We start from the raw sequence: 27,632 nt of genomic DNA, 5'->3' as shown, positions 1-27,632 counted from the left end.
TGGATTACTTCCTAAGTTTCTGAGGAAGAAAAATCATTTAGAATTATTCTCTTAGGTGAAGAAAATATTTACTTACCTGTAATACGTGTTCTCTAAAGGTGCAAAATTATGATTCACCTTTGCTCTTCCTATTTGGGGAACAGTCTTACTTCAAAATGGATGGTTATCAAAGTTCGATCTGTCTTATGTCAGGGCAAGAGAGCCACAGAATGGTGAGCAGCCAAGTCTGTGTATCTTAAGAGAACACAATTACCGGTAAGACATTTTCTCTCTTCCACGGGATACCTAATTTTTGCAGGCTTACTGACTTAAATTTATTTCTCATCAATTTAGATTTTAATACTCACCGCTCCCAAAAATTTAGGTGGTCAAAGAGGTCTTTTTTTTTTTTTTTTTTTTTTTAGCTTTTCCCTTTTTAATTTCTGTTGAGGCTCATTTCTTTTAACTTACATTATTTGTGCATAATGTAACCGAACTACTTGGTAGGTGTGAGAAGTTCATAGGTTATTCTACTTCACAGTAGACTTTTTAAAAAAGTCTTTTGGTACCAGTTGATAGTAAAGAGCTATTTATTCTCATCCTAAATATTTCTTTGAATCTTTTATGACTTCAGATGTTACTATCACAGGACAGACAACTCATAAGAGGTCTTCATCTTCCTTCTAGGTACATAATTATGTATTAATTTTATTATCTAAGACCAGAGTCTCTTTTAAATAAACATTAAGATTTCTTCCAACAGGGCATGGTTGCACACACTTGTAATCCAAGTACTTGAGAGGCTGAGACAGGAGAGTCACAGGTTCAAAGCCAGCCTCAGCAACTTAGCAAGGCTCTCAGCAACCTAAGTTGCTGTTTCTAAATAAGAAAATGGGATGGGGGATATAGCTTGGAGGTAGAATGCCTCTGGGTTCAACTCACAGTATGAAAAAAAAAATTCTTCCTATCTCTTCCCTTTTATAAGGAGTATGAAAAATTGAGCAGTAGTGATTTTCGTTGGCATTGGGTTTTTTATGGGATCTCGTTTCAGTTTCAACTGGTAGAAGAGAGCCATGGGGCAGTGTTCTGATATGCAGAGATCCAAGACTTGCTGTGGAGCTAAATGAATGTGTTGGGTTGCTTCTCGTGGTTTACACGTTATGACTTGGCTAGTGCACTTCAAATAGGTCCTGAGGAGTTTTCACTGGCTATTGATAGTTCTGGGTTTTTTTTCCCCATAGCGCTGGATAAAACAAGCCTTGGAGGAAGGGATGACGCAGACATCTGTACCCCAAGAAAGTAGAACTCAGCAACTATACCAAAGTAATGAGAATAGTAATTCTTCTAGTATCTGCAAAGACAATGCAGGTACGTATCTAAAACCTTTTTGAAATAAATAAGCGGTCATTTTTTGAGGTCAACGTAAAAAATTTTAATATTAGTAGTCTGATATAAAAAAGAAATAGCATGTTCTCTAAATAGTTACTTTACATCTGTCTTTACAGAGGAAGAGAGAGATCTCAAGTCAGGGATCAGTTTTCCCAGGACGACAAAGAAGGAACTAGACAGTATACAGATAACAACAGAAATGGTTATGAAAAGGTTAGATACATTTAAAGTAGTAAGTTTAGGAAATCTATATTCATATTTGTAAGGGGGGATGCAAGAAAGTAATGGAACCCAGATGTTCAGGAAAGACGCAAAATTGTGAGTGGTTGAGTTGTGTGGGGCTCGGTTGAGGGGCAAGGTTGAATAAAGTAAATAAGAGGTTATCATTAACTTGTTGTTTTCAAAAGACCCTGGACAGTTAGTGTGGCGTTTTTTAGAATATTCTATTTTAAATCCAACTTAAAGTCCTCATGAGGGTGGTGGTGGTGGTGGTGGTGGTGGTGGTGGTGGTGGTGGTGGTGGTGGTGGTGGTGGTGGTGGTTGTTTTTGCAGTACTGGGGACGGAACCCAGGGGCATTCTACCTCTAAGCTACACTCCCAGCCCTTTTTTTTTTTTTTTTCTGTCTTTTTATTTTTGAAACGGGGTCTCACCAAGTTGCAAGGGCCTTGCTAAGTAGCCGAGGCTGAACCGCAATCCTCCGGTCTCAGCCTCCTGAATCCTGGGGTTACAAGCGTGTGCCACCACACCCGGCTCCTCATGCGTTTTTGGTTTGGTTTGGTTTTGGTTTTGTGGTACTGGGGATGGAACCCAGACATTGTACCTCTGAGCTACACACCAGCACTATTTTTTAGTCTTCGAAGGGCCTCGCTAAGTAGCTGGGGCTGTCCGCAAACCACGATCCTCTGGGCTCCGGCTCCCAAAGTTGGGATTACAAATGTGCGTCACCACACCTGGCTCCCCGTGAGTTTTTAACTCAAGTCACTATGAGAAATAAATGGTTTGTTGGCTTTCACCGTGGCACTTGGAGAAGTTCTAATTGAACTCACTAGTACATTAATTTAGGATATCATCTTAAATTATTTTGGTACAGTATTTTTACCAAAGTTTCTCCAACCAATATCAGCTTAATTAAAAATTTTGAGGGGTGAGCCGGGCGTGGTGGCGCACGTTTGTCAACCCCGTGCTTGGGAGGCAGAGACAGGATCGCGCAGGTTCGAAACCAGCCGCGCACACTGGCTTAGGAGACCCTGTTTCCAAATAAAAATGTAAAAATAGGTCTGGGAGTGTAGCCCGGAGGTAGAAGGGCTTCCAGGAACCCCAGTACCGCCAAAAAAAAAATTTTTTTTTTTTTTTTGAGGGGTGAGGTTGTAGCTCAGTGGTAGAGCATGTGCTTTTAGCCATTACAATACCCTGGATTCAATTCTCAACTTTAACAAAAAGGGAAAAGTTATCTCTAAGTCAGTTTTATGAATATTATGCAGTGGTAAAATAATTAGATGCTCACATTCATGTAACTATATTGCTGACATAATTTTCAGATATTCATAGAAACCACTTCCTTGAGCCAGTACAGTGGTGTACGACTATAATCCCAGCCTCGGCAACTCATCAAGACCCTCAGGGTCTCACAGAGTTGCAAAGGGCCTCACAAAGTAGCTGAGGCTGGCCAGGCATGGTGGCACACACTTGTAATCCCTGCGCTTGGGAGGCTGAGATGGGAGGATTGTACAGTTTCAAAGCCAGCCTCAGCTACTTAGTGAGACTCTATTTCCAAATAAAATATTTTAAAAAAATTAGGTCTGGGAGTATAGCCTGGAGGTAGAAAGCCCCTGGGTTCCACCCTCAATACCACCAAAATAAAAATGTAGCTGAGGCTGTCCACGTGTAGTACCACGCCCAGTTCATTTTATTCTTTTAAAGGTGACCTAGATCCCAGTCCTTGGGAGGTTAAGACAGGAGGCTCACAGATCCTGTTTTGAAATAAAAATAAAAAAGGCTGAGGGTATAGCTCAGAGGTAGAGTGCCACAGAACAAGAAACACTCCATTCTTTATATTCATTAACTAGTTGGCAATTATTACAAAGTTGAGTACAATTAAGCAAGCTTTTACTAGTAATGTATAATCTTCAACTTTAGTAGTTCTTACAGGTGGATATCTATTATGCAAAAGTACATGTGGAAACCATTCTATGTTGAGGGATATTATTTATTAATAATTGCAAATATATAGAGAATAGAAAGAAGCAATTATAGTCAATTAAAAAAAGATAAAGCTGGAGTGATGGTGCACACTTAAAATCTTAGTATTTGGAAGGCTAAGACAGGAGGATTGCAGGTTTGAAACAAACTTTAGCTACTTAGGCCCTGTTTTGAAATAAGGTATCAAAAATAGGGCTGGAAGCCTGGCATGGTAGATTACACTTGTAATCCCAGTACCTGAAAGGCTGAGACAGGAGGATCGCTGTTGCAGCCAAACCCAGCTCTGCAACCTAGTGAGACCCTGTTTCAAAATAAAGAATAAAAAATAGGGCTGGAGTTGTAGCTCCGAGGTAAAATGCTCTGGGTTCAATTCCTAATACTCTTGCACACACACCAATGATAGAACTGGACATGGTGGCTCTCTCTTGTAAGCCCAGTACTTGGAAGGCTAAAGCAAAAGGATTACAAGTTCAGAGCCAGCCTTAGCAACTGAGTAAGGCTCTCACCAACCTGGGTGGGGGGACAGTTTCTAGATAAAAAATAAAATCGGGATGTGCGTGTAGGTCGGAGGTAGAATACTCTAGCAACACAAAAGAGTGGAGAAGAGGGGAGAAAAAAATGGAGGGCGAAAGGAAGAAGAATTGGTAGAGCTGGGTGTGGTCAGTGCACTCCTGCAATCCCAGTACATGGCCAGCCTCAGCAATTTAGCAAGGACCTGTTTTAAAATAAAAAATTAGCCAAGCGTGGTGGCTCACCCTTATAATCCCAGCATTCAGGAAGCTGAGACCGGAGGATCGCGGTTCACGGAGTGCCTCAGCTAATTTAGTGAGGCCCTCTGCAACTCAGTGAGACCCTGTTTTAAAATAAAGAATAAAGCCGGGCGCGCTGGCACATGCTTGTAATCCCAGCATTTGGGAACCTGAGACCAGAGCATCGCAGTTCACGATCAGTACTGTAAAAGAGAAAAGAGTGCCGTATGATGACACTAGTAATATAAGGATTTTTTTTTTTTTTTTCTTCCTGGTACTGAGGATGGAACCAAGGGACATTCTGCCTCTGAGCCACACCCCAGCCCTATTTTTTTTATTCTTTATTTTGAAACAGGGTAGCTGAGGCTGTCCGTGAACCACAATCCTCCTGTTTCAGCCTCCCAAATACTGGGATTGCAAGTGTGCACCACTGCTCCTGGCAAGGATGGTTTAATAGTTGGAATTTACTTATATAATTCATTTGTTTTTCAAGTCAGATGATAAAAAGAAAGTAATAGCAGATCGGCTGTTAGGAATTTAATACTAAAATATCATACTTAGCTGGGCATGATGTCGCATGCTTGTAATCCCAGTACTTGGGAGGCTGAGACAGGAGGATCACAGGTTCAAAGCCAGCCTCAACAACTTAGCAGTGCCATGCAATTTAGCGAGACCATGTTTCCAAATAAAAAATAAAATTGGGTTCGGGGTTTAGCTTGGAGATAAAATGCCTCTGGTATCAACCCCAGTGTCTGTCTGTCTGTCTGTCTGTGTGTGTGTGTCTGTGCACCTCTCTCTCTCTCTCTCTCTCTCTCTCTCTCTCTCTCTCTCTCTCTCTCTCATACACACACACACACACACACACACACACGAGCATACTTAAGGTATTTTTGAAAAATTAAAAAATTGTTATGATTTTAATTGTGAAAACTAGTTAAACCTTGAGGTGTTTATCAAATTATTCACTGTTGCTGATATTATTTAACATATTCTAGAATTGTTAGCCAAGGGAGCTAACCTACCAGAACACTAAGAAGAATAAGTACTGATAAAAAGTATGTATGTGTTGTCCCGTATACGTTTTATGATCATCTTAAAAAGCTGGGAAAATTAACTGAAAAACTAGTAGAGAGCCATAGAGTGGTTGGATACAAAATAAATATATAGTCATTTTCTTATGCTAATAACATGGAGATAACATAAATGAGCCAGGTGTGGTGATGCGTGTCTATATAATCTCAGCACTTGGGAGAGTGAGACAAGAGAATCACAAACTTGATGCCAGCCATAGCAACTTATTGAAACCCTATCTCAAAACTTAAAAATTGGGGGGATATAGCGCAGATGTACAGCACCCCTGTATTCAATCCTCAGTTCTGCCAAAGAGAGAGAGGGAAAGAGAATAAATGGAAAAACATGTTGTACTCACAGTAATTAGCAAACTCTAGAGAACATTGGAAAACTATTTAAGTAGAAATGTAGCACATCTCCTTGAAGAGGGCATTAAATCAAGGTTTAGATAACTGAAAGATCATGACTTGTTCATGAATGGGAATGCTTTCCCAAATTACTCCCTGAGTTCAGTTCCTAGTACCACAGTGAACAATAAACAAACACACACAACTCTGATAACTTACACAGTGTGCTGGTTTAAATTCTGCGTGTATCGCTAGGCATGGTGGCACATGCTTGTAAATAACGGATAAATAATAGGGCTGCGGGTGTTGCTCATAGGTAGGATGTCCCTGTGTTTAAACACCAAAAAAAAAAGCCTGCTTCTGGCCTCTTTTGGTTTGTGGTACTAGGTATTGAACCTAGGGGTCTCTTGCCTACAGACTACACCTGCAGACCTATTTTTTTTATTATTATTATTTTTTAATTTGGAAACAAAGTCTCCCTAAGTGGCTGAGGCCAGCCACACTGTGATCCTCCTGTCTCAGTCTCCCAAATACTGGGAGCATGTGCCACCAGACCCAGCTCTCTGTTTGTGGCCTTTGTCCAGAAAATTAGTGAAATAAATGCAGAAACATATAGGAGCAAAATTTGTTGTCATTGGAGTATATTTATATATAAGTTGCTTAATTTTTTTAATATTAATGCTTTGTAGCCATTAGGAACCTGAATTATAACTAGGTGTGGTAGCACACATCTATAATCTCAGTACTTGGGAGACTGAGACACGTTCAAGGCCAACTTCAGCAACTTAATGAGACCATTTCAAAATAAAAAATAAGCCGGGCTTGGTGGCACACACTTGTGATCCTCGCACTTGGGAGGCTGAGACAGGAGGATCACATAGGTTCAAAGCCAACCTCAGCTATATGTGAGGCTCTCAGCAACTTAGCAAGACCCTGTTCCCAAATAAAATAGAAAATAAATCTGGGAGTATAGCCCAGAGGTAGAAAAGCCCCTGGGTTCCACCCCCAGTACCACCAAAAAAGAAAGAAAGAAAGAAAGATAAAAGAGGTCTGGGAATGTAGCTCAGAGGTAGAATGTCCTGGGTTCAATCCCAATACCAAATTAGACAGACAGACAGACAGACAGACAGACACACACACACACACACACACACACACACACACACACACACACACACACACGAGAATATATAGTGTAGTAATTTGCTTACGTGGACCTAAGTATGGAAAGTGGGGTCAGGTTAAGCCAGGCGTGGTGGCGCACGCTTGTCATCCCAGCACTTGGGAGGCTGAGACCGGAGGATCGCGGTTCTCAGACAGCCTCAGCTACTTAGTGGGAGCCTCTGCAACTCAGTGTGACCCGGTTTCAAATAAAGAATAAAAAATAGGGCAGGAGGTGTCGCTTGGAGGTCGAATGTCCCTGGGTTTCATCCTCAGACCCGCCCAAAAAAAAAAATAAAAGTAGGGTCAGGTTAATAAGAAAAAAGAATGCCAGAGCTGGGCTTGGTGGCACACACTTATAATACCATTACTTGGGAGGCTGAGATAGGATTGCAGTTTGTGATCAGCCTCAGCTACTTAGTGAGGCCCTCCGCAACTTAGTGAGACCCTGTTTCAAAATGAAATAAAAATAGGGCTGGGGTTTATCTCAGAGGTAGAATGCTCCTAGGTTCCATCCCCAGTACCTTAAAAAAAAAAAAGAATGCCAGTCAAGGTGTGCAAAGAAGCTTTTATAAAAATCATTTCACACGTGTCTAGGGACTGGACGTAGGTCAATGGGTTATATATACCTTATCTATTCAAATAGAATGTTATAAGAAGAGCTACTAGAAAGGCTACAGGTATATAACAAAAAATGAAGGTAATAAGGATTTGACATCCTGGTACCTTTAGTGATATAGCAATTAAATAGAGGCTACATTTAGCAAAATAACAAAGATTTAAGATTTTTTTGGAAACTTAAATATGTTAGAAATCACACACACACACCCATACTGGATATTTGCCCAGGGAAATTCTCTCTCTGCTACACCCCATCCCAGCCCCCACCACCACCACCTTCTGGTGGTACTAGAAATAGAACCCAGGGGCATTCTACCTCCAAGCTACACCCCTGGCCCTATTTTTATTTTTTATTTTGAAACAAGAGTCTCACTGAGCTGCAAAGGGCCTCCTCACTGAGTAGTTTAGGCTATCCACAAACTGATCCTCCTGTCTCAGCCTCCTGAATGCTGGGATTACGAGTATGCACTACAATGCCTGGTTCCCTTTTTATATTTATTTTGAAACAAAGTCTTGCTAAATTGCTGCAGTTGACCTCCAACAGGTGTGTGCAACCACACCTGACATGATAAAATAAAATTTATTTTGCTCTGGAAGAAAATCAACCAAAGCTGGGGGTGGGTACCAGATTCAAACCAGCTCTTGTAGCACGCCCCTGTAATCCTCATGCTCAGGAGGCTACAAAAGGAGGGTTGCAGCCCACGGGCCTTCTACCACCGGGCTGCACTCCCAGACCTGTTTTATATTTTATTTGGAAACAGGGTCTCTTAAACCAGCTGAGGCTGCCTTCGAACCTGTACAATCCTCTTGTCTCGGCCTCCCAAGCGCAGAGATTACAAACATGCTCCACCACACCAGCAACGTGGGATATATTAGTGATACCCTGTTTCAAAATAAAATAGGGCTGGGGTGTCACTCAGGTAGAATCCCCACGACCACAAAGAAAAAATTATTCTCAAGTTCATACTTGGTGCCGGGCGTGGTGGTGCACACTTGTAATCCCAGCATTCGGGAGACTGAGACAGGAGGATCGCGGTTCACAGACAGCCTCAGCTACTTAGTGAGACCCTTTGCAACTCAGTGAGACCCTGTTTCAAAATAAAGAATAAAAAAACAGAGCTGGGGGTGTAGCTTGGAGGTAGAATGCCCCTGGGTTTCATCCCCAGTACTGCAAAAGAAAACTATAAAAAAAAAAAAAAGTCATACTTGGTTAAGATGGTGTGTGTCTATAATCCCACTTACTTGGCAGGAGGTTGTAGGCAGCATACCCCTGGCCAGGTATGGTGGCACACACCTGTAGTCTCACTACTTGAGAGGCTGAGACAGGATCAACAGATTCAACGCCAGCCTCAGCTATTTAGTGAGGCTTTCAGCATCTTAGTGAGACCCTATTTCCAAATAAAGCATAAAATAGCCCGCAGGTAGAAAAAGCCCCTGGGTTTCACCCCCAATACCACCCAAAAAAAGAGGGGGCAGGGGGATTTAAATCCCCAGCACCCCTCTCCCCAAAAAAGAAATAAAGTTATTGCTAGATTAAGTTAATATCTCTATGAAAAAGCGCTTTGAGAATTACTTTCAGTGTAGTTAATAAAGAGTTTGTGTGGGCATTTGGTTTAATGAGATAAAGCAACAGAGGAGTTGGGCGTCTCGTAGGTTAGGTAGTGATGGCTTTGCTTCAGACCTCTCACCGAGTTTATGCTTCACAGACCTGTTAAGCCCGTTGAAGAAGTGGAAGTCTCGCTATCTGATGGAGCAGAATGTCACCAAGTTACTTCGGCCTCTGTCTCCAGTCACACCGCCCCCTCCCAGTTCTGGCTCAGGGAGCCCCCCACTGACCGCGGCTGGCCAGGCCCACACAGAAGAGGAGTGTCGGAATGGATACGGCCTCGTGTTCTCGCCAGTCGCGCCACTTACTGCTGCTAGTCGCTGCAACACTCCCCTGCAGTTTGAGGTGAGTTGTGTTTGGTTTGGGGAGTGTTAGTTAATGAAAATCATCATTCGTACCTCCTCATTTCAAAAACAGTATCACTTCTAGTGGGTGTTTTTGTTTTGTTTACTCTCTTCCCGTCTCTCTACGAGAGCCGGGCAGCTCAGGGTCAGCGTGGCCTGTTCCCTGGTGGCCTCTCATCTTGGCAGCCCGCACGTAGTGCCGTAGGAACAGCACTGCCACAGCTCCATCCATCTCTTTGGCATGCAGCCCCGAGCCCCTTCCTTTAGGTCGTAAGCATGCTGGATCTTTGTCTTCACGGTCTGCCGTGGTCGGTGAGGCTTCTAAGTACCTGTAGTCACCAGGGGTCACAGCAGGCTGAGAGTCCCCACTCTGCCGATGGCTTGTGTCTTCATTTAAACGAGGGAAGTGTCTTTGCCAGGTCGCTTGGTATCTTCATCGTGGCCTCAGTGAGCGGAGACGTAGCGCGCGTTGGAGAACGGCTTATGGCGAATGTGTTTTGGGTTACTTTCCAGGTGACTTTCCTTCCTTGTGACAGTGGGTTAGGAATGAGAAGTGAACAGGAGGCTAGCAACATGCATTTATAAGAGAGAGAGACTTAGCACATCCACCCTTCGGATGAGGAGAAATGCATAGCTGAGCTGGTTTTTATGTACTTCTCAATCATTTTAGTATTCATGTTGGTGACAGGTTTGAATAGAGTCCATGTGTGTGTTTTTTTAATCATCTATTGCATGTTGCTTTAATTAGTAATTATTTCTTCCTTCTCATAAAAATTAGTTCTGGCCACTAAACACATTCAGCCCTGCCCCAGCTTTTACTTCTCCAGATGCCGTGATAGAGCTGAATATTCTAGCCAGTCCCACCCTCCCTGTTCAGCTTTTATGAGAATGTGGGGATTAAATGCCTGGACTTTAATGCTCTACTGATAAAGAGGAACTAGCAACATTCAAAGCAGAGGCCTATATTAATTCTGTACCTAACTTTAGACCATATTAACTTACTTGTGGAACAAGTCTTTTTCAAAAAGGCTCCTAGCCGCCGGGCGTGGCGGCGCACGCTTGTAATCCTCGCGCTTGGGAGGCTGAGACAGGAGGATCGCACAGGTTCGAAGCCAGCCTCAGCTACTTAGGCTTTCAGCAACTTAGTGAGACCCTGTTTCCAAATAAAATATAAGAAAGGTCTGGGCATATAGCCCTGAGGTAGAAAGCCTCTGGGGTCCACCCCCAGTACCACCAAAAAAAGGGGGGGCTCCTAGCCAGGTATGGTGGTACACACCTATAATCTCAATACTTAGAAGGCTGAGATTGCAGGTTTAAGGCTATCCCAAGCAATTTAGCAAGACCCTGTTTCAAAGTAAAATAAGGAATAGCCAAGGGATAGAATGTGTCTAAGTTCAACACCCAGTACCACACACACAAAAAAAAAACACCAACTTTCCCAGCTTTACCTTCTTCTCCCATTCCTGTCACCATTAGGGGCACAATCAAGGGGCATTCTACACTTGAGCTACACCCCTAGCCCTATGTTTTATTCTTTATTTTAAACAGGGTCTTACTGAGTTGCAAAGGGCCTCACTGAGTAGCTGACGTTGTCTGTGAACCACGGTCTTCCTGTCTCAGCCTCCCAAATGCTGGGATTACAAGCAAGTGCCACCATGCCCGGCTCATCCCTGTCACCTTCAGTGGTCACATTTTTTCATGTATTTTAGTACAGAGATAGGTAACAAACCTTTTATCCATCAAAAACTATAATACAAGCCTGGGCTGGTGTTAACACACCAGTAATCCCAGTACGTGGATTAGTACCGGAGGATCACAGGTTTGAGGGCAGCCTTATCAATTTAATGAGACCCTGTTTCAAAACCAAACAAGAGCTGGGGGTATAGCTTGTAAGAAGGGGCCTGGGCCCAACTCCCCAGAACCCTCCAAAGAAACAAAAACCACTGAAGCCAATGCATTCAGGAAGAAGATAAGAAGCTTTCAGTGCTGAGGGAAGGGGACATGGAGAAGAAACAGGTCTCCAGGAAAGAGGCTTCTCGAAGGAGGAAAGGAAGCCACCTAGTGAGAGCGGGCAGCTACGTTCGCCTCTCCTTTCTCTGAACACAGCTTTCCCTTCCTCACTCAGAGCCTCCCACACGCGCAGGGGTGTACACAGACCCTGGCCACCCACCCTCCCCACTAAGACTCGCAGCCTAAACCCAGCTCAGGTGAAACAACCGCATCGCTCCTGCCGTCCATCATACGGCTGTCACCTGGGCCACAGCTCTCCAGCGCTCATGACCTTGGGAACCTGGACCCAGTCACAACCGCAGCCGTCACTTTTATTACTTGTTGCCCTTCATGTACACCCACCAAGAGCTCACTGCCCAGTCTAGGGGTGGCTGCCTCAGGTGGAAGTCCTACTGCGTGTAGAACACGGGGATTCCAACTGTACACACACAGGCCTTTTTTTTTATTATTATTTTCCCCCATGTTCCCAAAGTGCTAATGAATATATGTTGGTAGAGGTTCTCAGGTCCACTTGGATTATACCAAGAACTGAACCCAGCCAATGAGCTAGGCATTCCATCAGTCACACTTCCCTTGGCTGTCATTCAAGAGGAACAGGCTAAGCTGGGCGTGGTGGCATGAGCTTTAATCCCATCATTTGGGAGGCTGAGACAAGAGGATCCTGTTTTGAGGCCAGCCTCAGCTACTGAGGCCCTTTGCAACTCAGTGAGACCCTGTTTCAAAATAAAGATTAAAAAATAGGGCTGAGGGTGTAGCTTGGTAGAATGCCCCTGGGCTCCATCCCTAGTAAGTTAACAAGAAGGGGGAGAGCAACAGGCTGACCTTGTGGTGGTGCACGCATATAATCTCCATACTCCAGGGTCCGTGACAGGAGGACTGCAGGTTCAGGGACAGCCTCAGCAGTGATACCCACTGGGCAGGAGGCCACACACTTGTGATCCCAGCATTTGGGAGGCTGAGAAAGGAAGATCTCGGTTCACAGACAGCCTAAACTACTACTTAGGCCCTTTGCAACTCAGTAAGACCTTGCTTCAAAATAAAGAAGAAAAATTAGGGCTAGTTGAGAGGTAGAATGCCCCTGGGTTCCATCCCCAGTACCACAAAAGGGGGGGTGGGATTTAGTGATACCCTTCCTTAAAATTAAAAAAAAAAAAAAAAAAAAGCCGGGAGTGGTTGCACACGCTATTATCCCAGTATTGGGAGGCTGAAACAGGAGGATCAGAGTTCGCAGATAGCCTCAGCTACTAAGTAAGACCCACATACACACAACTTAGTGTGACCCTGTTTCAAAATAAAGAATAAAAAATTGGACTGGGTGTGTGCCTCGGAGGTAGAATAGCCCTGGGTTCACACACACACACACACACACACACACACACACACGAGAACTGCCCATCTTCCTAGCTTTGTCTTTCCCCAGCGTGCCAAGGTCTTCCCCTTAGGTGACTGTGGTGGGTCTGAGCATGTAAGAATGAAGGAAATGTGACCAGGAGGGGTATGGGGTGAAGGAACTGGGTTCCTCTAAGGAAGACTAAGGGGGAGGGTGCCCTCAGTAACAAACACTGAGGTGGCTGAACTTTCAACTAAAATACAGAGAAATATATAACACTGTAAGAGTCACCTCTTTCCTGATTAATGTGCTTGATGTTTACTTATAGCATGGTACAGTATAACCCATTCTTCCTTGAATGCTTTCATTGACACCAGGAAGCATTTTAACCAGCCGTTCCGTCCATTGAGATGAGTTCTGCAGCTAAACATTTCCTGTATGCATATCCCCCCCCCCCCCCGCAGCTGTGGCTAACATCTATGCTTGCGTTTATTTTTTGTTTGTTTTATTTTGCTTCTTGACTTGAGTAGATGAATAACAAGATGCTTTTCCCTCCTCTAGAACATATCCTCCCCTGAGAGTTCCCCTGCGCATAGGCCCGAGTCCCTGTCACCCGAGGTAGTTATCACACCATCTCAATCACACTTGGAGGCTGAGAGTGAGTGTGCATGAGTGTTCCTGAGTGTGTGGGGAGGGCTCGGGGTCTGAGTGAGTGGGGTGACGGGCTGGAGGGTGGCCAGTGAGTCGCAGCAAGTTGAATGAATCTTCGTGTGACTGGCTGCACAGGACTGGAGTCCACGTAGACAGAGGAAAATAAGTAGTTGTGTGTATGCACTGGGGTTGATTTTTGTCATTGAGGGGAGGGCTAGCTAAAGAGTTCAATCAAGAAGAATAGAATGTAGAGGTTTAAAGGATGCTAAATGTCTGATAGAAGCCTTGTTAAAGTCTTAACAAATAAGGTCTGTTTGTCAACATGTAAGAAAAGTTAAAAGTTGCTAGGAGCTTTTTTTATTATTAATTGTGTTAGGCAGCAACATTGGAAGAGTTGGGTGGTGACTTATGCCTTGTTCCAGGGTTAATCTACCAGCTGTGTGTAACCAAATGTTTTGGGCTTTGGTGGCTAGGTGAAGCAGCTTTAGGAAAGTCATTCTGTCTCAGCTCTGCTACACTTTTTCTGTGGCTCCTTACTGGCTGTACAAAGAAACTAAGTCGTCCTGTGGTTTCTGTGTCACAGGCTTCCCTCCATTCTTCAGTGGTTGGGATATAGTTGCTATTCAGGTAATATCTCTTAGGTATCAATCGAGTGGTTTCCTCAGAAACCCTGTTGCTATGGAGATGCTAAATCCAGGTTTTAGTACTAGAGCTTTTTATTATAAGATTTGAATAAATGCAGTCATTACTCCTGAGTCCACATGGAACCTCTTTCCTCTTGAAAAGAAAGTGAATAGTGTCTCATAGCCTTTCAGAATTAACTGAACATTAGTCCCTCCCGCTTGGAGTAAAAATTTAGGGCTAAACTCCATGAGTGTTAGCCAAATTCTTTATCAGGATTTTATAGATCAGTGTTTGAAACTGAAAAAGGGTATTCGACGAGTGTGCTAGAGATTTTTTGTGTATTTTAACTGTCTTGCTAGGAAAGCACAGCCCGCTCAGGCTCCTCAGCTGTTAGTGATGTTCAGGTAGCACGCTAGAGACTGCCGTGTGGGTTCTGGCTTTCTGCTACCATTCTTCGTAGACAGGCTGCAGTTGGCTTGTGCTGGGAGCCAAGGATAACCAACGAGTAGGTGGAGTTTCTTTTTGGTGCATTTCAGCCGCTCACATCGTCTGCAGCGATAAGCATTAGTGGTCTTATTATACGTTGGTACACATTGGAAGATAAAGAGGGATCAAGGGGCCAGAAAGCTAGGTGTGGGAAACACACCTGCCCAGCAGGGCAGGCGAGGGAAGAGCTGGTTGGTTGGCGTCTTCCATGCCCTTCTCCTTTACTGAACCAGTAACTAAAATACTTTTCGTCTGCCTCTGCTTTTCTCTACCTTTTTCCCTCCCCCCACTTCCATCAATATTAACAAGTTACCCTAAGACACCTCTATAGTGTGCCTGGGGCTTAAGCAAATCCTTAATTATGCCACCCATACTCCCTATAGTGTGGCACGTGGCAACTCAGCAAACCTGATGAAGGGCGGAGCAGGCAAAATAGTCACCTTTGGTCAGCGACCGAACGCTGACTTGACCGGATTCTCATCCAGAAAGACTAAACCATTTGGGGGAAGTTCCGGGATTCTTAGTAATCTGGCCTTAGTAAGGCTCTGTTACTATGAGGGACTTGACCAATGTTAATGGCTTTCTCTCTTCTACTTCCGTCCCTCTTATCTTTCCTGTTCCCCTTTGCCCCTCTCGCCTCCCTCGTGCCCTCTGACTTTTTCCTTTCTCCCCTGCCCCATGTCTCTGTTGATTTTTATTCTTTCAGCTCTGTCACCGGAAAGACCTGGATTTGGCAAAAGTAGGATACCTTGACTCCAACACTAACAGCTGTGCTGACAGACCTTCCCTGCTCAACTCGGGTCATTCCGACCTGGCTCCTCGTCCCTCCTCCATCGGGCCCACCTCAGAGACTGGCTTCCCAAGCAGGAGTGGAGATGGACATCAGGCTCTCTTGAGGAACTCAGATCAGGCATTTCGGACCGAGTTCAACTTGATGTATGCCTACTCCCCTTTGAACGCCATGCCTCGAGCCGATGGATTATATAGAGGGTCTCCCCTAGTAGGGGATAGAAAGCCTTTGCATTTGGACGGAGGATATTGTTCCCCTGCAGAAGGTTTTCCCAGCAGATATGAACATGGCTTTATGAAAGACCTCTCTCGGGGATCCATGTCACCTGGTGGTGAAAGGGCCTGTGAAGGGGTCCCATCTGCCCCCCAGAACCCACCACAGAGGAAAAAGGTAAGTGTTGCCGGGCGCGGTGGGCACACTTGTCACCCCCGCGCTGGGGAGGCGGAGACGGGAGGATCGCGCAGGTTTGAAGCCAGCCGCGCGCTCTGCTTTAGGAGACCCTGTTTCCAAATAAAAATGTAAAAATAGGTCTGGGGGTGTAGCCCGGAGGTAGAAGGGCTTCCAGGAACCCCAGGACCACCAAAAAAAAAAAAAAAAAAAGGTAAGTGTTGCACATTGCATAGGCCCCTTTTAAAGAATATTAACTACCATGTGTGGTAGCACACACCTATAATTTCAGCACTTGAGGAAGCTGAGGTGGCAGGGTCTTTGGATTGAGACCAGCTTCAGCAACCTAGCAAGACCCTGTTTCAAAACAAATACTAAGCCGGGCGTGGTGGCGCACGCTTGTAATCCCTGCACTTGGGAGGCAGAAACAGGAGGATCGCACAGGTTCGAAGCCAGCCTCAGCTACTGAGTGAGGCTCTCAGCAACTTAGACCGTTTCCAAATAAAATATAAAATAGGTCTGGGAGTATAGCCCGGAGGTAGAAAAGCCCCTGGGTCCCACCCCCAGCACCACCAAAAAATGAAAAAAATAAATTAAGGGCCGGGCGTGGTGGCGCACGCTTGTAATCCCAGCACTTGGGAGGCGGAGACAGGAGGATCGCGCAGGTTCGAAGCCAGCCGCGCTGGCTTAAGAGACCCTGTTTCCAAATAAAAATATAAAATAGGTCTGGGAGTGTAGCCCAGAGGTGGAAGGGCTTCCAGGAACCCCAGTACCACCAAAAAGAAAAAGAAAAAAGGAAATTTAGAAAAATACTAATAAAAGGACTAGCAGTATATTTCAGAGGTAGAATGCCCCTGGGTTCAATCCCTAGTACTACCCACACATACCATAAAAAGTATTAATCAAATATTTAATTGATACCAAGTTCCTGCCATGTCCAGTGAGAGGCTGTTTTAATTTAATCTAGTGAATATTATAAATATCCAGCAGGAACCAGGCATGGTGGTACATACTTGTAATCCCAGCATTTGGGAGGATGAGACAGAAGGATCATGGTTCGTGGGCAGCCTCAGCTACTTAGTGAGACCTTGTTTCAAAGTAAAGAATAAAAAAATAGAATGCCCCTGAGTTCCATCCCCAGTACTGCCAAAAATATACATACATACATACATACATACATACATCTCCAGAATGGCTGGGGATTCAGCTCAGTAGTAGGCCACTTGCTTAACATATTTGATTTCACAGCACCATAAAAACAGTAGTAATAATAAATATTCAGTAAATTTAAACACCTACTGTGTACTGTGTATTTGGTAGGCAATTGGCAAGCCAGAGCAGTGAAAAAATGAATAATTACTTATTTTGCACTTGCCATGTTTTGGGCATTGTGTAATTCTGTAAGATAGGTAATTTCTCTTTTTGCAGATGGGAAAACTAAAGCAGTTTGAATAACTTGCCTTGTGTGGTCATATATGTAGTAATGGAAGAGCAAGGACACACGGTCTGATTCCAGGATGGAGACTGATTGTGTGTGTGCACACGCACTCTACTGAGGATTGCACCCAGGGCCATTCTCCCTCTGAGCTACACCCCTGGCTCTATTTTATTTTAAAACTGGGCCTCATTAAGTTGTAGAGGGCCTCACCAAGTTGCTGTCCGTGAGCCTGCGATCCTCTTGTGTCAGCTTCCTAAGTGCTAGGATTACAGGCGTGTACACCTGGCCGGACTGCTGAGTCTTATTTCTTATACCAGATTGCTTTTGAAGTTGTGTCCTAATAAAATTATAGCAAGTGACACTGAGCCTGTGTCAGTAAAGGACATTAAAAGATGGTTCATTTGCAGTAGCGATGAGCGTTCAGAACTTCTTTGCCTGTATTCAGAAAATCTTCGCAAAAGGGCCTGACCTTGTCCAATATGTAAAGGGTGTTTTGAAAACAAACGAGAACTTTGGCCTGTTTGAGGGTGGAGGGTGAGAGAGAGGTGGCAAGTTCCTGGTTCAGCTGAATCTCAATAAATGGGAGTCGGGCAGACAGTAGATGAGAGTGAGGGCATTGCAATAGAGAGCAGAACAAGCAGCTCTTCAGCACTCTACCAGGAGCGGCAGGGAGGCCGTGTGCTACGGCAGTGGAATGTGGTTGTGGTGACGGGTGAAAGGCCAGGAGAGCACAGAGGATGAACAGGGCCAGCCAGGCCTGAGAGAGCTTGCTAATGGATTGAGAATCGTAGGTAACCAGATCTACCGATCACAAAGCCCCATACGTTCTTTCTGTATCAGTGTTCTCAACGAGGGGCATTTGGAAATGTGGGAGAGTATTGGGGATTGTCGCCGTGGCTTGCGTTTATTGTTCAGGGCTAATGATGCCGAATGTTCTGACAATCTCACATAATGGCAAAATGTATCCTCATAAAATGCAGCCTAGTTGTCTTTTATATTTTCATACAGTGGTGTACACTGTCAGAATTTACTTTCGAAGATTATGTATATAAAATGCATATACAACTGGGTGTAGTGGCGCACACTTAGAATCCCAGTACTTGGGAGCTGAGACAAGAGATCAGGTTTGCAGCCAACCTCAGATACTTAGACCCTGTTTCAAAATAAAGAATAAAAAGCCGGGTGTGGCGGCGCACGCTTGTCATCCCCGCACTTGGGAGGCAGAGACAGGAGAATCACGCAGGTTCGAAGCCAGCCCAAGCTGGCTTAAGAGATCCTGTTTCCAAATAAATTATAAAATAGGTCTGGGAGTGTAACCCAGAGGTAGAAGGCCCCTGGGTTCCATCCCCAGTACAAGAAAGAAAGAAAGAGAGAGAGAGAGAGAGAGAGAGAGAGAGAGAGAGAGAGAGAGAGAGAAAGAGAAAAAAGAGAAGAGAAGAGAAGAGAAGAGAAGAAAAGAAAGAACTTTTTTAAAAAAGGCTGGGGGTGTATCTCAGAGGTATAATACCCCTAGGTTCCATCCCCAGTACCGAAAGAAAGGGAAGGGTGAGGGAATGCATACACAAAGCCGGTTTGATGGCACAGGCTTGAAATCCCAGAGGCGCTGGGACAGGAGGGTTGGGGTTCAGAGCTAACCTCAGCTACTTAATGAGCCACTCTTTCAAAATAAAAACATAAAATAGGACCCGAGGTGTGGCTTAGAGGTAGAATGCCACTGGGTTCAGCGCTAGCCCCACAAAAACATATATTCAAAATTATTTTTACCACTCGTATTTTTATACTTGGACAGAAAAATGAAAGACTTTAGGGGATGAAGGAGAGAACTGACAAGAAATTTAGAATAAGAGTAATGGGTTTCAGTGACTGTTGCATAAGCATCATTGACTACCAGGAACAAAAGCAAAACCCTCTGGATTTTTTGTTTCATTTCTTTGTTTGCAAAAGTGATTGAAATCGTGATTTTTTTTTTTTTTTTTTTTTTTTTTTTGGTGGTGGTGGTGGTGGTGGTGGTACTGGGGTTCCTGGAAGCCCCTCTACCTCCGGGCTACACTCCCAGACCTATTTTATATTTTTTTATTTGGAAACAGGGTCTCTTAAGCCAGCATGGCTGGCTCCGAACCAGCGCGATCCTCCTGTCTCCGCCTCCCAAGCGCGGGGATTAGAAGCGGCGCACTCCGGCTTGTGATTTGTTATTTCTGAAGCGTAGGTTCTATAGCTGTCGGAATACACAGTGTGCTGTGTGGCCGTAGGGAGGAGTTGTCCTGGCCAGGCAGGGCAGACGGTCTGTCCTGGAAGTCAGGAAAGAGTGAGTGAGGATTAGGCAGATGACAGCGGGGATTGGGAGAAAATTTCCAAGTGCATGGAAGTTTTCTTTTGGTTTTTTTTGTTTTTTGGTTTTTTTTCATGGTACTGGGGTTCCTGGAAGCCCTTCTATCTCCGGGCTACACTCCCAGACCTATTTTTACATTTTTATTTTGGAAACAGGGTCTCCTAAGCCAGCGCACGGGGCTGGCTTCGAACCTGCGCGATCCTCCTGTCTCTGCCTCCCAAGCGCGGGGATGACAAGCGTGCGCCACCACGCCCGGCTTGCATGGAAGTTTTCTAGAGCCAAGTTGCTAAGATATATACTGAAATTCATTTCTTCTCCTTTTACACTAGTTTTTCTATGTGTAAGACATAGAGCATTAAGTCCTATGTGTGTCTTGAAAAGCTGGAGTCTATTTAAGAAACTGGGAACAATAGCTTTTTGCTTTTTTTTTAAGCACCTAACTTGTGGGATTTGTAGGCAGTGAACTGGAGCCATCAGAATCACTTGGGAGAGCTAGGCGTGGTGGCACACCCTCTGTAATCCCAGTGCTTGGGAGGCTGAGATGGAGGATGGCAGGTTCCAGGCCAGCCTCAGCAATTTAAGGAGACCCTAATTGCAAATAAAAATAAAGATGTACATATCCTGGATATAGAATGCCCCTGGGTTCAATCTCCAGTACCAAAAAAATTTTAATTAGAATTAAAAATAAAAGAACTGGATATGTAGCTTAGTGGCAGAGCGCTTGCCTATTATATGCAAGGCTATGGGTTCAATTCCTAGGACAGCAAAAAAAAAAAAATCACAAGATCACATGGGAGGCTTTTTTCAAACCATACAAGTCTTCAAACTTTGTACTCCCTTTTTTAGTTACCATTGCAAATAACTATGATTATACTTCTTTGATTAAGTAATGGTAATCTCACAGGGTTTTCTAAAGGAAGACAAAAAGGTTGTAGTGTACTTCATGAATACCAGCCTTCAAAAATGTCATCTCCAAGCCAGGCATGGTGGCACACACCTTAATCTCAGTACTTGGGAGGTTAAGACAGGATCCCAGATTCTAGGCCAGCCTCAGCAACATAGCCAGACTCTCTGCAACCTAGTGAGACCTTGTTTCAAATCAAAAGAGAAAAAGGGGTGGGCATGTACCTCAGAGGTAGAACACCCCAGTACCACACACACAAAAAAAAGGTTGTTTTTTTTTGTTTGTTTTGTTTTGTTTTTGGTGGTACTGGGGTTCCTGGAAGCCCTTCTACCTCTGGGCTACACTCCCAGACCTTTTTTTTTTTTTTTTTTTTTTTTTGGAAACAGGGTCTCCTAAGCCAGCGCACATGGTGGCTTCGAACCTGTGCCATCCTCCTGTCTCCGCCTCCCACGCGCGGGGATTACAAGCGTGCGCCACCATGCCCGGCCAAAACTTTCATCTCCTAGAAAGTTCTCTCTCTCTCTTTTTTTTTTTTTTAATCAATCTCCTCCTCTTCTTCCTCTTTTTTTTTTTTTTTTTTTTTTTTTTTTTTTTGTACTAGGGATTGAACCCAGAGGCATTCTACCTCCTAGTTAAACCCCCAGCCTGATTTTGTTTATTTGGAAAGAGGATCTCACTAAGTTGCAGAGGACCTTTCTAATTTTCTGAGGCTGGCTTCCAACCTGCAATCCTTCTGTCCCAGACGCCCAAAAACTGAGATTGCAAGTGTGCACCGCCACACCCAGCTCCCTTTATCAATTTCTGACTCACCGAAGTTTGTAACTGTGCTCAGATCTCTATCATACCTGAAAAAAGTTGTTAAGGTCGGTGCTTGCAGCTTGACTAGCAGCTCATCGGAGCTAATCTCCTCCCTGCAGTTGATGGTGATTCATTCGTGATACCCAGCCAGAGTCATTGTTTTTTCCTTTCTAGGTGTCCCTGCTAGAGTACCGCAAACGGAAACAAGAAGCCAAGGAGAATTCTGCTGGGGCAGGAGGTGACTCTGCACAGAGCAAAAGCAAGTCTGCAGGAGCCGGGCAAGGCAGCAGTAACTCTCCTTCTGACACTGGTGCCTATGGCACGCAGGGATCCTCAGCCCGAGCCCCGTCATCCCCTCACAGAAAGTTCTCCCCATCTCATTCCTCTATGTCCCATTCGGAGGCAGGAAGCCCATCTGAGTCCAGGGGCACTTCGTCTCACTGCAGACCTCAAGAGAATATCAGCAGTAGGTGGTAAGTTTATATTTGATGCTTTATATTAAATTCAGGAGGGGCATATACATCTAGGATCATTCCCAACTTTCCTAAGATGTATGAAAATACTCTTATCTGGGAGAGCCAGCCAACAGTGCCACCTGTCTTGCTCCACATCCTCCAAGCTTGGAGAAGCAGAGGACTGGCCAGCAAGCCTCTGGGACAGCGCTTTGGACAACATAGAGCTTTGGCTGCCCCTGAGCTATTTTATTGGGGGCGTTAACACTGCCTCTTCTGCTTTGGCAGCTCATGTGAAGGGTAGGTCCGGAGTCCAGCCAACTTCACAGCTATCTCTAGTCCACATGAGTAGCATTTACACTGTCGTGTGACGTTCTGAAAGGATTTGTCTGACTTAGAGGGAGACCACAAGTACAAGTAAATAAGCTGAGCTTGGTGGCGCACAGTTATAATCCCAGCATTCAGGAGGCTGAGACTGGAGGGTTGTGGTTTGCGGACAGCCGCAGGTACTTAGTGAAGCCCTTCACAACTCAGTGAGACCCTTTTCAAAAAATATAGAGACTAAAAAATAAGGATGGGGTTGTAGCTCAGAGGTACAATGCCCCCTGGGTTCCATCCCCATTACTGTTTAAAGAAAAAAGTAAATAAACTGGGCATTTAGTGGAAACCTATAATCTCATCTACTCAGGAGGCAGTAGGATCATAAGTTTGAGGTCATGCTGAACAACGTAGCAAAATCCCATCTCAAAATAAAAAGGGCTGGGGGAGCTGGGCCTGGTGGCACACACTTATAATCCCAGTACTTGGAAGGCTGAGGCAGAAGGATTGCAGGTTTGAAGCCAGCCTCAGCTACTTAGTGAGGTCCTCTGCAACTTAGTGAGACCCTGTTTCCAAATAAAAGGTAGGGCTAGGATGTAACTTAGTGGTAGATTACCCCTGGATTCAATCTTCAGTACCACAAAAATAACACTGGTGGTGAGAACTTCTGAGTATCAAATGCATGAAACAGAATGAAACAGGATTACAGGGACCTTGAACTGAGGAATGGAGTCTGGGGAAGAAGACATGGAACTCACAGCTGGACGTGGTGGCACGCACTTGTAACCCCAGTACTTGGGAAGGTGAGACAGGAGGATCACAGGTTTACAGCCAGCCTCAGCTACATAGTGAGGCCCTGACTAAAACGAGTAAGAAATAGGGCTGGGGGCGTAGCTCAGGTAGAATGCCCCTGTGTTCAATCCCTAGTAACACCAAAAAAGAAGAAGAAGAAATATGACTCCCAGGCTGATGTTCATTAATCCATAAAATCCTTACTAAACTACTAAAATGTCACGGTCACGATTTCACACAGAGTGTAGCATTTCCAAATGTAGACTAAAGGAAATTGACATCTTGGAATCCATTTTCCCGGCCCAATTTTTTATTCTTCATTTCAAAACAGTTTCTCACTAAGTTACAGAGGGCCTGACTAAGTAGCTGAGGCTATCCTCGAACCCTGATCTTGTCTCAGCCTCCCAGTTTGCTCATGTCCCGGTTTGTGGCCACGAAAATTGTTTTTCAGGGGGTTGAACCCAGGTCATTCTACCTCTGAGCTATATCTCCAGCCCTTTGTAATTCTTTATTTGCAAACAGGGTCTCACAAAGTTGCAGAGGGCCTCACTAAGCTAAAGCAGGCTGCGAACCTGGGATCCGCCTGTCTCCGCCTCCCAAGTACTGGTAATGAGATTACAGGTGTGTGCCACCACACCCAGCTTTACCTTGTTGTTTTGTTTTGTTTCTGCAGTGCTAGGGATGGAACCTGGGGCAGTGCACTTGCCAGCCACTGAGCTAACAGGTTCTCACCTAAGTTGCAGGGGCCTCACTTAGCTGAGCCTGGCCGCGGACCAGATCTTCCTGTCTCAGCCTCTCAAATGCTGGGATTACAAGCATGTGCCACCTCACCTGGTGTTACCTTGCTTTTAAATAGGTCCTACTGAGCCTGATGGTGCACACCTATAATGCCAGGACTTGTGAGACTGAAACAGGAGGATCGCCGGTTCAAGACCATCCTTGCCTACTTAGCAAGACTCTGGTTCAAAATGAAAAATAAAGTGTTGGGAGTGTACCTCAGAGTTAGAGTGTTCCTCAGTCAGGCATGGTAGTGCACAGCTATATACCCCAAGTACTTGGGAGGCTGAGACAGGAGGATCACAGGTTCACAGCCTGCCTCAGCTATTTAATGAAACCCTCTAGGGCAACTTAGTGAGACCCTGTTTCCAAAAAGCAGTATAGCTCAGAGGTAGAATGTCCTGGGTTTAATCCCCAATACCATGAATGAATGAATCAATCAGTCAAGCAATCCATCGGTCCTGAAAATGTGTAAGAATGTTTTAAGAGAATATCTATTACTCAACCCTTTTCAGAGTTTTATTTGTTTTAGACTCTACTCCTGAGTCCTGGGGCCTAAACTCGTATGCCGTTACTTTTGTAGGATGGTCCCCACATCAGTAGAACGGCTGAGGGAAGGAGGGAGCATCCCCAAGGTGCTGAGAAGCAGTGTGCGGGCGGCCTCGAAGGGGGAGCGCTCTCCCACGCGGGGGAGCACCGCCACAGAGAAAGACTCAGGTGAGCCTTGGCTTTCTGCCGCCAGTAGGTCCGGGACACGTGAGCCGGGCTCCGCATGTGTAACCGAGTGCTGGGGCAAGGCGAGTTCATTTCTGACACACTTCCTTGGGGCCGTATGCTAGTTCCAGCTCACTCTTGCTCTTTTGAGCTATGGCATTTGTAAGCTGTAGCATTGCTTGCTCTCTTGTCTGCTCTTTCTCCCCAAGGGATACCTTTCTGTAACTCTCATCTCTCCATTCCTGGAGCTCCACCTCGATGAAGGAAGAAGAGAAGGAAAGAGACAGGAATCAGATCAGGCATTTAACACATAGCCCATAACAAAGCACTCCTTTTGCCCTCCGGCACGCTGCACTCGCGCGACTTGCCTCAGAGCAGCCCGGGTTGGTGCTGGCGTTGGTGATTTGAGTGAACAGTGGCTGGTTCTTGCTCTGAGAAGCCAAGTTGATTTTATAATACCTTCCAGACCCTGCAGATGGAGAAGGCCCGGAGACTTTGAGCTCAACGCTCTCTAAAGGAGCAACTGTTTACAGCCCTTCCAGATATAGCTACCAGGTGAGTTGAGAAAGTGCTGGCCTTTGGGCAGAGGAGTCTGTTCTGAGTTCCGGATGTTTTGTGATCCTGCGCAGTTGAGTTGCTGGTATTGCATATGTCTCAGCGGCCTTGGAAGTAAGGTGCCACCTGCTCGTCCTCAGGTATAAGTCACACGAGAAAGTCATAAATGAGGTGATTAGAGACAGCAGTGCCTTCGGTGTCCTTGGGGAGGAGGGAGTTAAACACGAAGAAGAAAAAGTAGGATGTCGTAAATTGCCACACGCCACTGAAGAGACAGCAGTGTTCACCTTCTGCTCTCCTCCCAACTCTTTCCAGCTCCTGCAGTGTGATAGTCCACGGACAGAATCACAAAGCCTCCTTCAGCAGAGTTCCTCCCCCTTTAGAGGACTTCCCACCCAGTCTCCAGGGTACAGTTATCGAACTACTGCACCGAGGCCTGGAAACCCCCCCTCCCACGGTTCTTCAGAATCATCCCTCTCCTCCGCCTCCTACCCCAGCCCCGCTCACCCTGTGTCCACAGACTCCGTGGCCCCATTTACGGGGACCCCAGGGTATTACAGCAGCCAGCCACATTCTGGAAACAGCACTGGCAGCAACCTTCCGAGGAGGAGCTGTCCTTTAAGCGCTGCTAGCCCTACTGCACAGGGCCCCTCAGACTCGCCAGCCTCAGACTCGGCTTCTCAGTCCAGCACAGGAACTCTGAGCTCCGCCTCCTTTCCTCAGAACTCTAGGTCGTCGTTACCATCAGACTTGCGGACTATCAGTCTGCCCAGCGCCGGGCAGTCGGCTGCCCACCAGGCCTCCAGGGTATCTGCGGTTTCCAGTTCACAGCACTACCCACACCGTGGGAGTGGAAGCGTGCACCAGTACCGACTCCAGCCACTGCAAGGGTCTGGAGTCAAGACTCAGACAGGACTTTCCTAGGGCTTCTGGATATGGGCAAACAGAACTGAACAAGCCCATAGCTGCTTCCTTCCAGCTGCCTCTGGAACCGAGGCCGAGCATAGTGCTGGGGAAGGGGGTGCGAGGTGCCAGAGGATCGGGTCTGGTCGGCAAGAAACAAGACTTGTGGTCGCAGCTGGCCTCTGGCCTTGGAGAAAGATGTAAATCTTGTCTGAAGCAGAGACTATAAAGAAGTTTCTCCCTGCTGTTAAGGGTACATTGTTGACAAGCAAATGGTGTTTCGGTTAGTAACGGTTTCTAAGTGCAATGAGTTGTGTTGAAGCCTCTGTCTCCCATCCTTGCCTGTAGCCCGTAGTCACTTGTGCAGTGAGGACATCTTTTTTTTTTTAATTAAAAAAAAAAGTTTTTGTTTCAAAGGAAAAAAATGACAAGAGCCAATCTCAAAGCCCCAAGCCATCTGAGTAGTGTGAGGGTCTCCTGCACTTAAGAAAAAAGGTAGGTACGTAGATGTTCGCCCTGAGACAGCCATTCCAGGAGCAGGTGCCCGGCGAAGGTGTGTCCACCAAGAGAACTCCCTACCTTTGTCCTAGAATCACCAGGAAGTAGGCAGGGGTAGTCAAGCTTGGAGCTTGCCCCGACCGAGGGAAGAGTTCATGGTCAGCCCTTGATATTTGGGAGCAGACAATCTGAGCAGATTGGGCGCCGACCGTTGCCCTCCTGCTCCTCCTTCGCACGCTGTTGTGCAGCGTAGCAACCCCTGGAGCGAGGAGTGAAGTGGCCGGCTGCATTGCTGTGAACCAGCTTTTGGCGGTCGATTTTATTAGGAAGGATCCCACGGGGTCTGGGAGTGAACTTTGAGTTTATTTTTCTACTCCCAACTAATGAGGACTTGCGGGTCCCGTGAGCTGGACGCCTCCGTGTTGGGGAGCACGCACTTGTGACTGCAGGGTAAGAGTGGGGAGACAGGTCTGTGGCGTGGCACCGACAGGACTGTGATTGTGTGGGGCCTGCCCCACGTTTCTTTTGGGGATGCTTATGTGAGAGTGAGCCGGTGAGAGAGAGCGCGAGCCACCCACACCCTGACGCTGTTCCGGATGAGACGAGAGCAGACTGGCTTCTCCCCATCAGTGATTGTGCCTGTTGTACACCCCTGGAGGAGCCCTGGGGCCAGCCCAGGTGGGGTACACAATCTTTTTAAATTCCATGCGGTTGCCAGCTTGTTTCTTTCACTTGTTTACTGTAATATCCGGCGTGTTTTTATTTATCTAATTTTGTATTCAGTTATAACCACGGTAGGGTAGTGACTATATGACAGGTGTAATCCCTGGTGCTGCAGTGGACCTTACTTCTTTTCTTTTGGACAAGATAATACTGTGAGTCTCCCTCCTTCCCTCTAATTTGTTTTCTCCCCTATTTTTTTAACCAGCCTCTTGCATCCCCTTCTTTTCTACCCTGTTCTACAACTGTCATATGCACAGTCTTCTCTCTTTGTGTGTGACTGTTACAAAATTTCACTTTTCAAAATTGAAATCAGGTGTTTGCTCAAATGAGGGGAGTTTTTTGTTTTTTTTCTTTTTTTCTTTTTTCTTTTCTCGCTGAAATGTCAGCAAAGTACTTTTCTGTTGTTTCCCCCACAAACCCATCAGTCTGGGAGAGCGTTGGGAGTGGAAATCATGTTGCCTGGGATGCCGGTTTCTTTGTATATTATATAAAGCATATGTAAATGTCTCTCCATTTGGGCTGGGGTTTGCATTCTCCCCTTGGTGAACAGCCTCGGGGAGAGGCCAGCGGGCAGGCGGCCCTCACCCTGCCTGGCACGTGCAGAGACCCCAGCCACTCTGTGTGGGCAGGGTGCTGTCAAGACCAGACCTCTAGGGGGGTGGGGGCGGGGGGAGGGGGGACTCTTG

The 27,632-nt window shown here is 45.7% G+C and overlaps 2 protein-coding genes across 4 annotated transcripts in view; both read left to right on the top strand.

Moving 5' to 3' along the window:
• The window catches only part of SETD5 (SET domain containing 5), a gene marked incomplete at both ends in the record, with an annotated part of 53,412 nt that extends 27,666 nt beyond the window's left edge, over window positions 1–25,746 (top strand). For all 3 annotated transcript variants that reach the window (XM_080718045.1, XM_080718044.1, XM_080718046.1), the window contains 7 exons: window positions 1,221–1,347; window positions 9,224–9,468; window positions 15,275–15,748; window positions 21,389–21,687; window positions 24,137–24,270; window positions 24,734–24,822; window positions 25,138–25,746. In XM_080718045.1, the coding sequence (XP_080574171.1) occupies window positions 1,221–1,347; window positions 9,224–9,468; window positions 15,275–15,748; window positions 21,389–21,687; window positions 24,137–24,270; window positions 24,734–24,822; window positions 25,138–25,746 (1,977 nt within the window). The remainder of the gene's footprint in view (window positions 1–1,220; window positions 1,348–9,223; window positions 9,469–15,274; window positions 15,749–21,388; window positions 21,688–24,136; window positions 24,271–24,733; window positions 24,823–25,137) is intronic.
• The window catches only part of LOC308278394 (CCA tRNA nucleotidyltransferase 1, mitochondrial-like), a gene marked incomplete at both ends in the record, with an annotated part of 995,237 nt that overhangs the window by 342,124 nt on the left and 625,481 nt on the right, over window positions 1–27,632 (top strand).

This window comes from Muscardinus avellanarius, assembly GCF_963383645.1.
Source record: "Muscardinus avellanarius genome assembly, chromosome: 22".
Lineage (NCBI taxonomy): Eukaryota > Metazoa > Chordata > Mammalia > Rodentia > Gliridae > Muscardinus > Muscardinus avellanarius.
The sequence above is the reverse complement of the archived record's forward strand: the minus strand, read 5'-3'. Positions and strand labels throughout refer to the sequence as shown.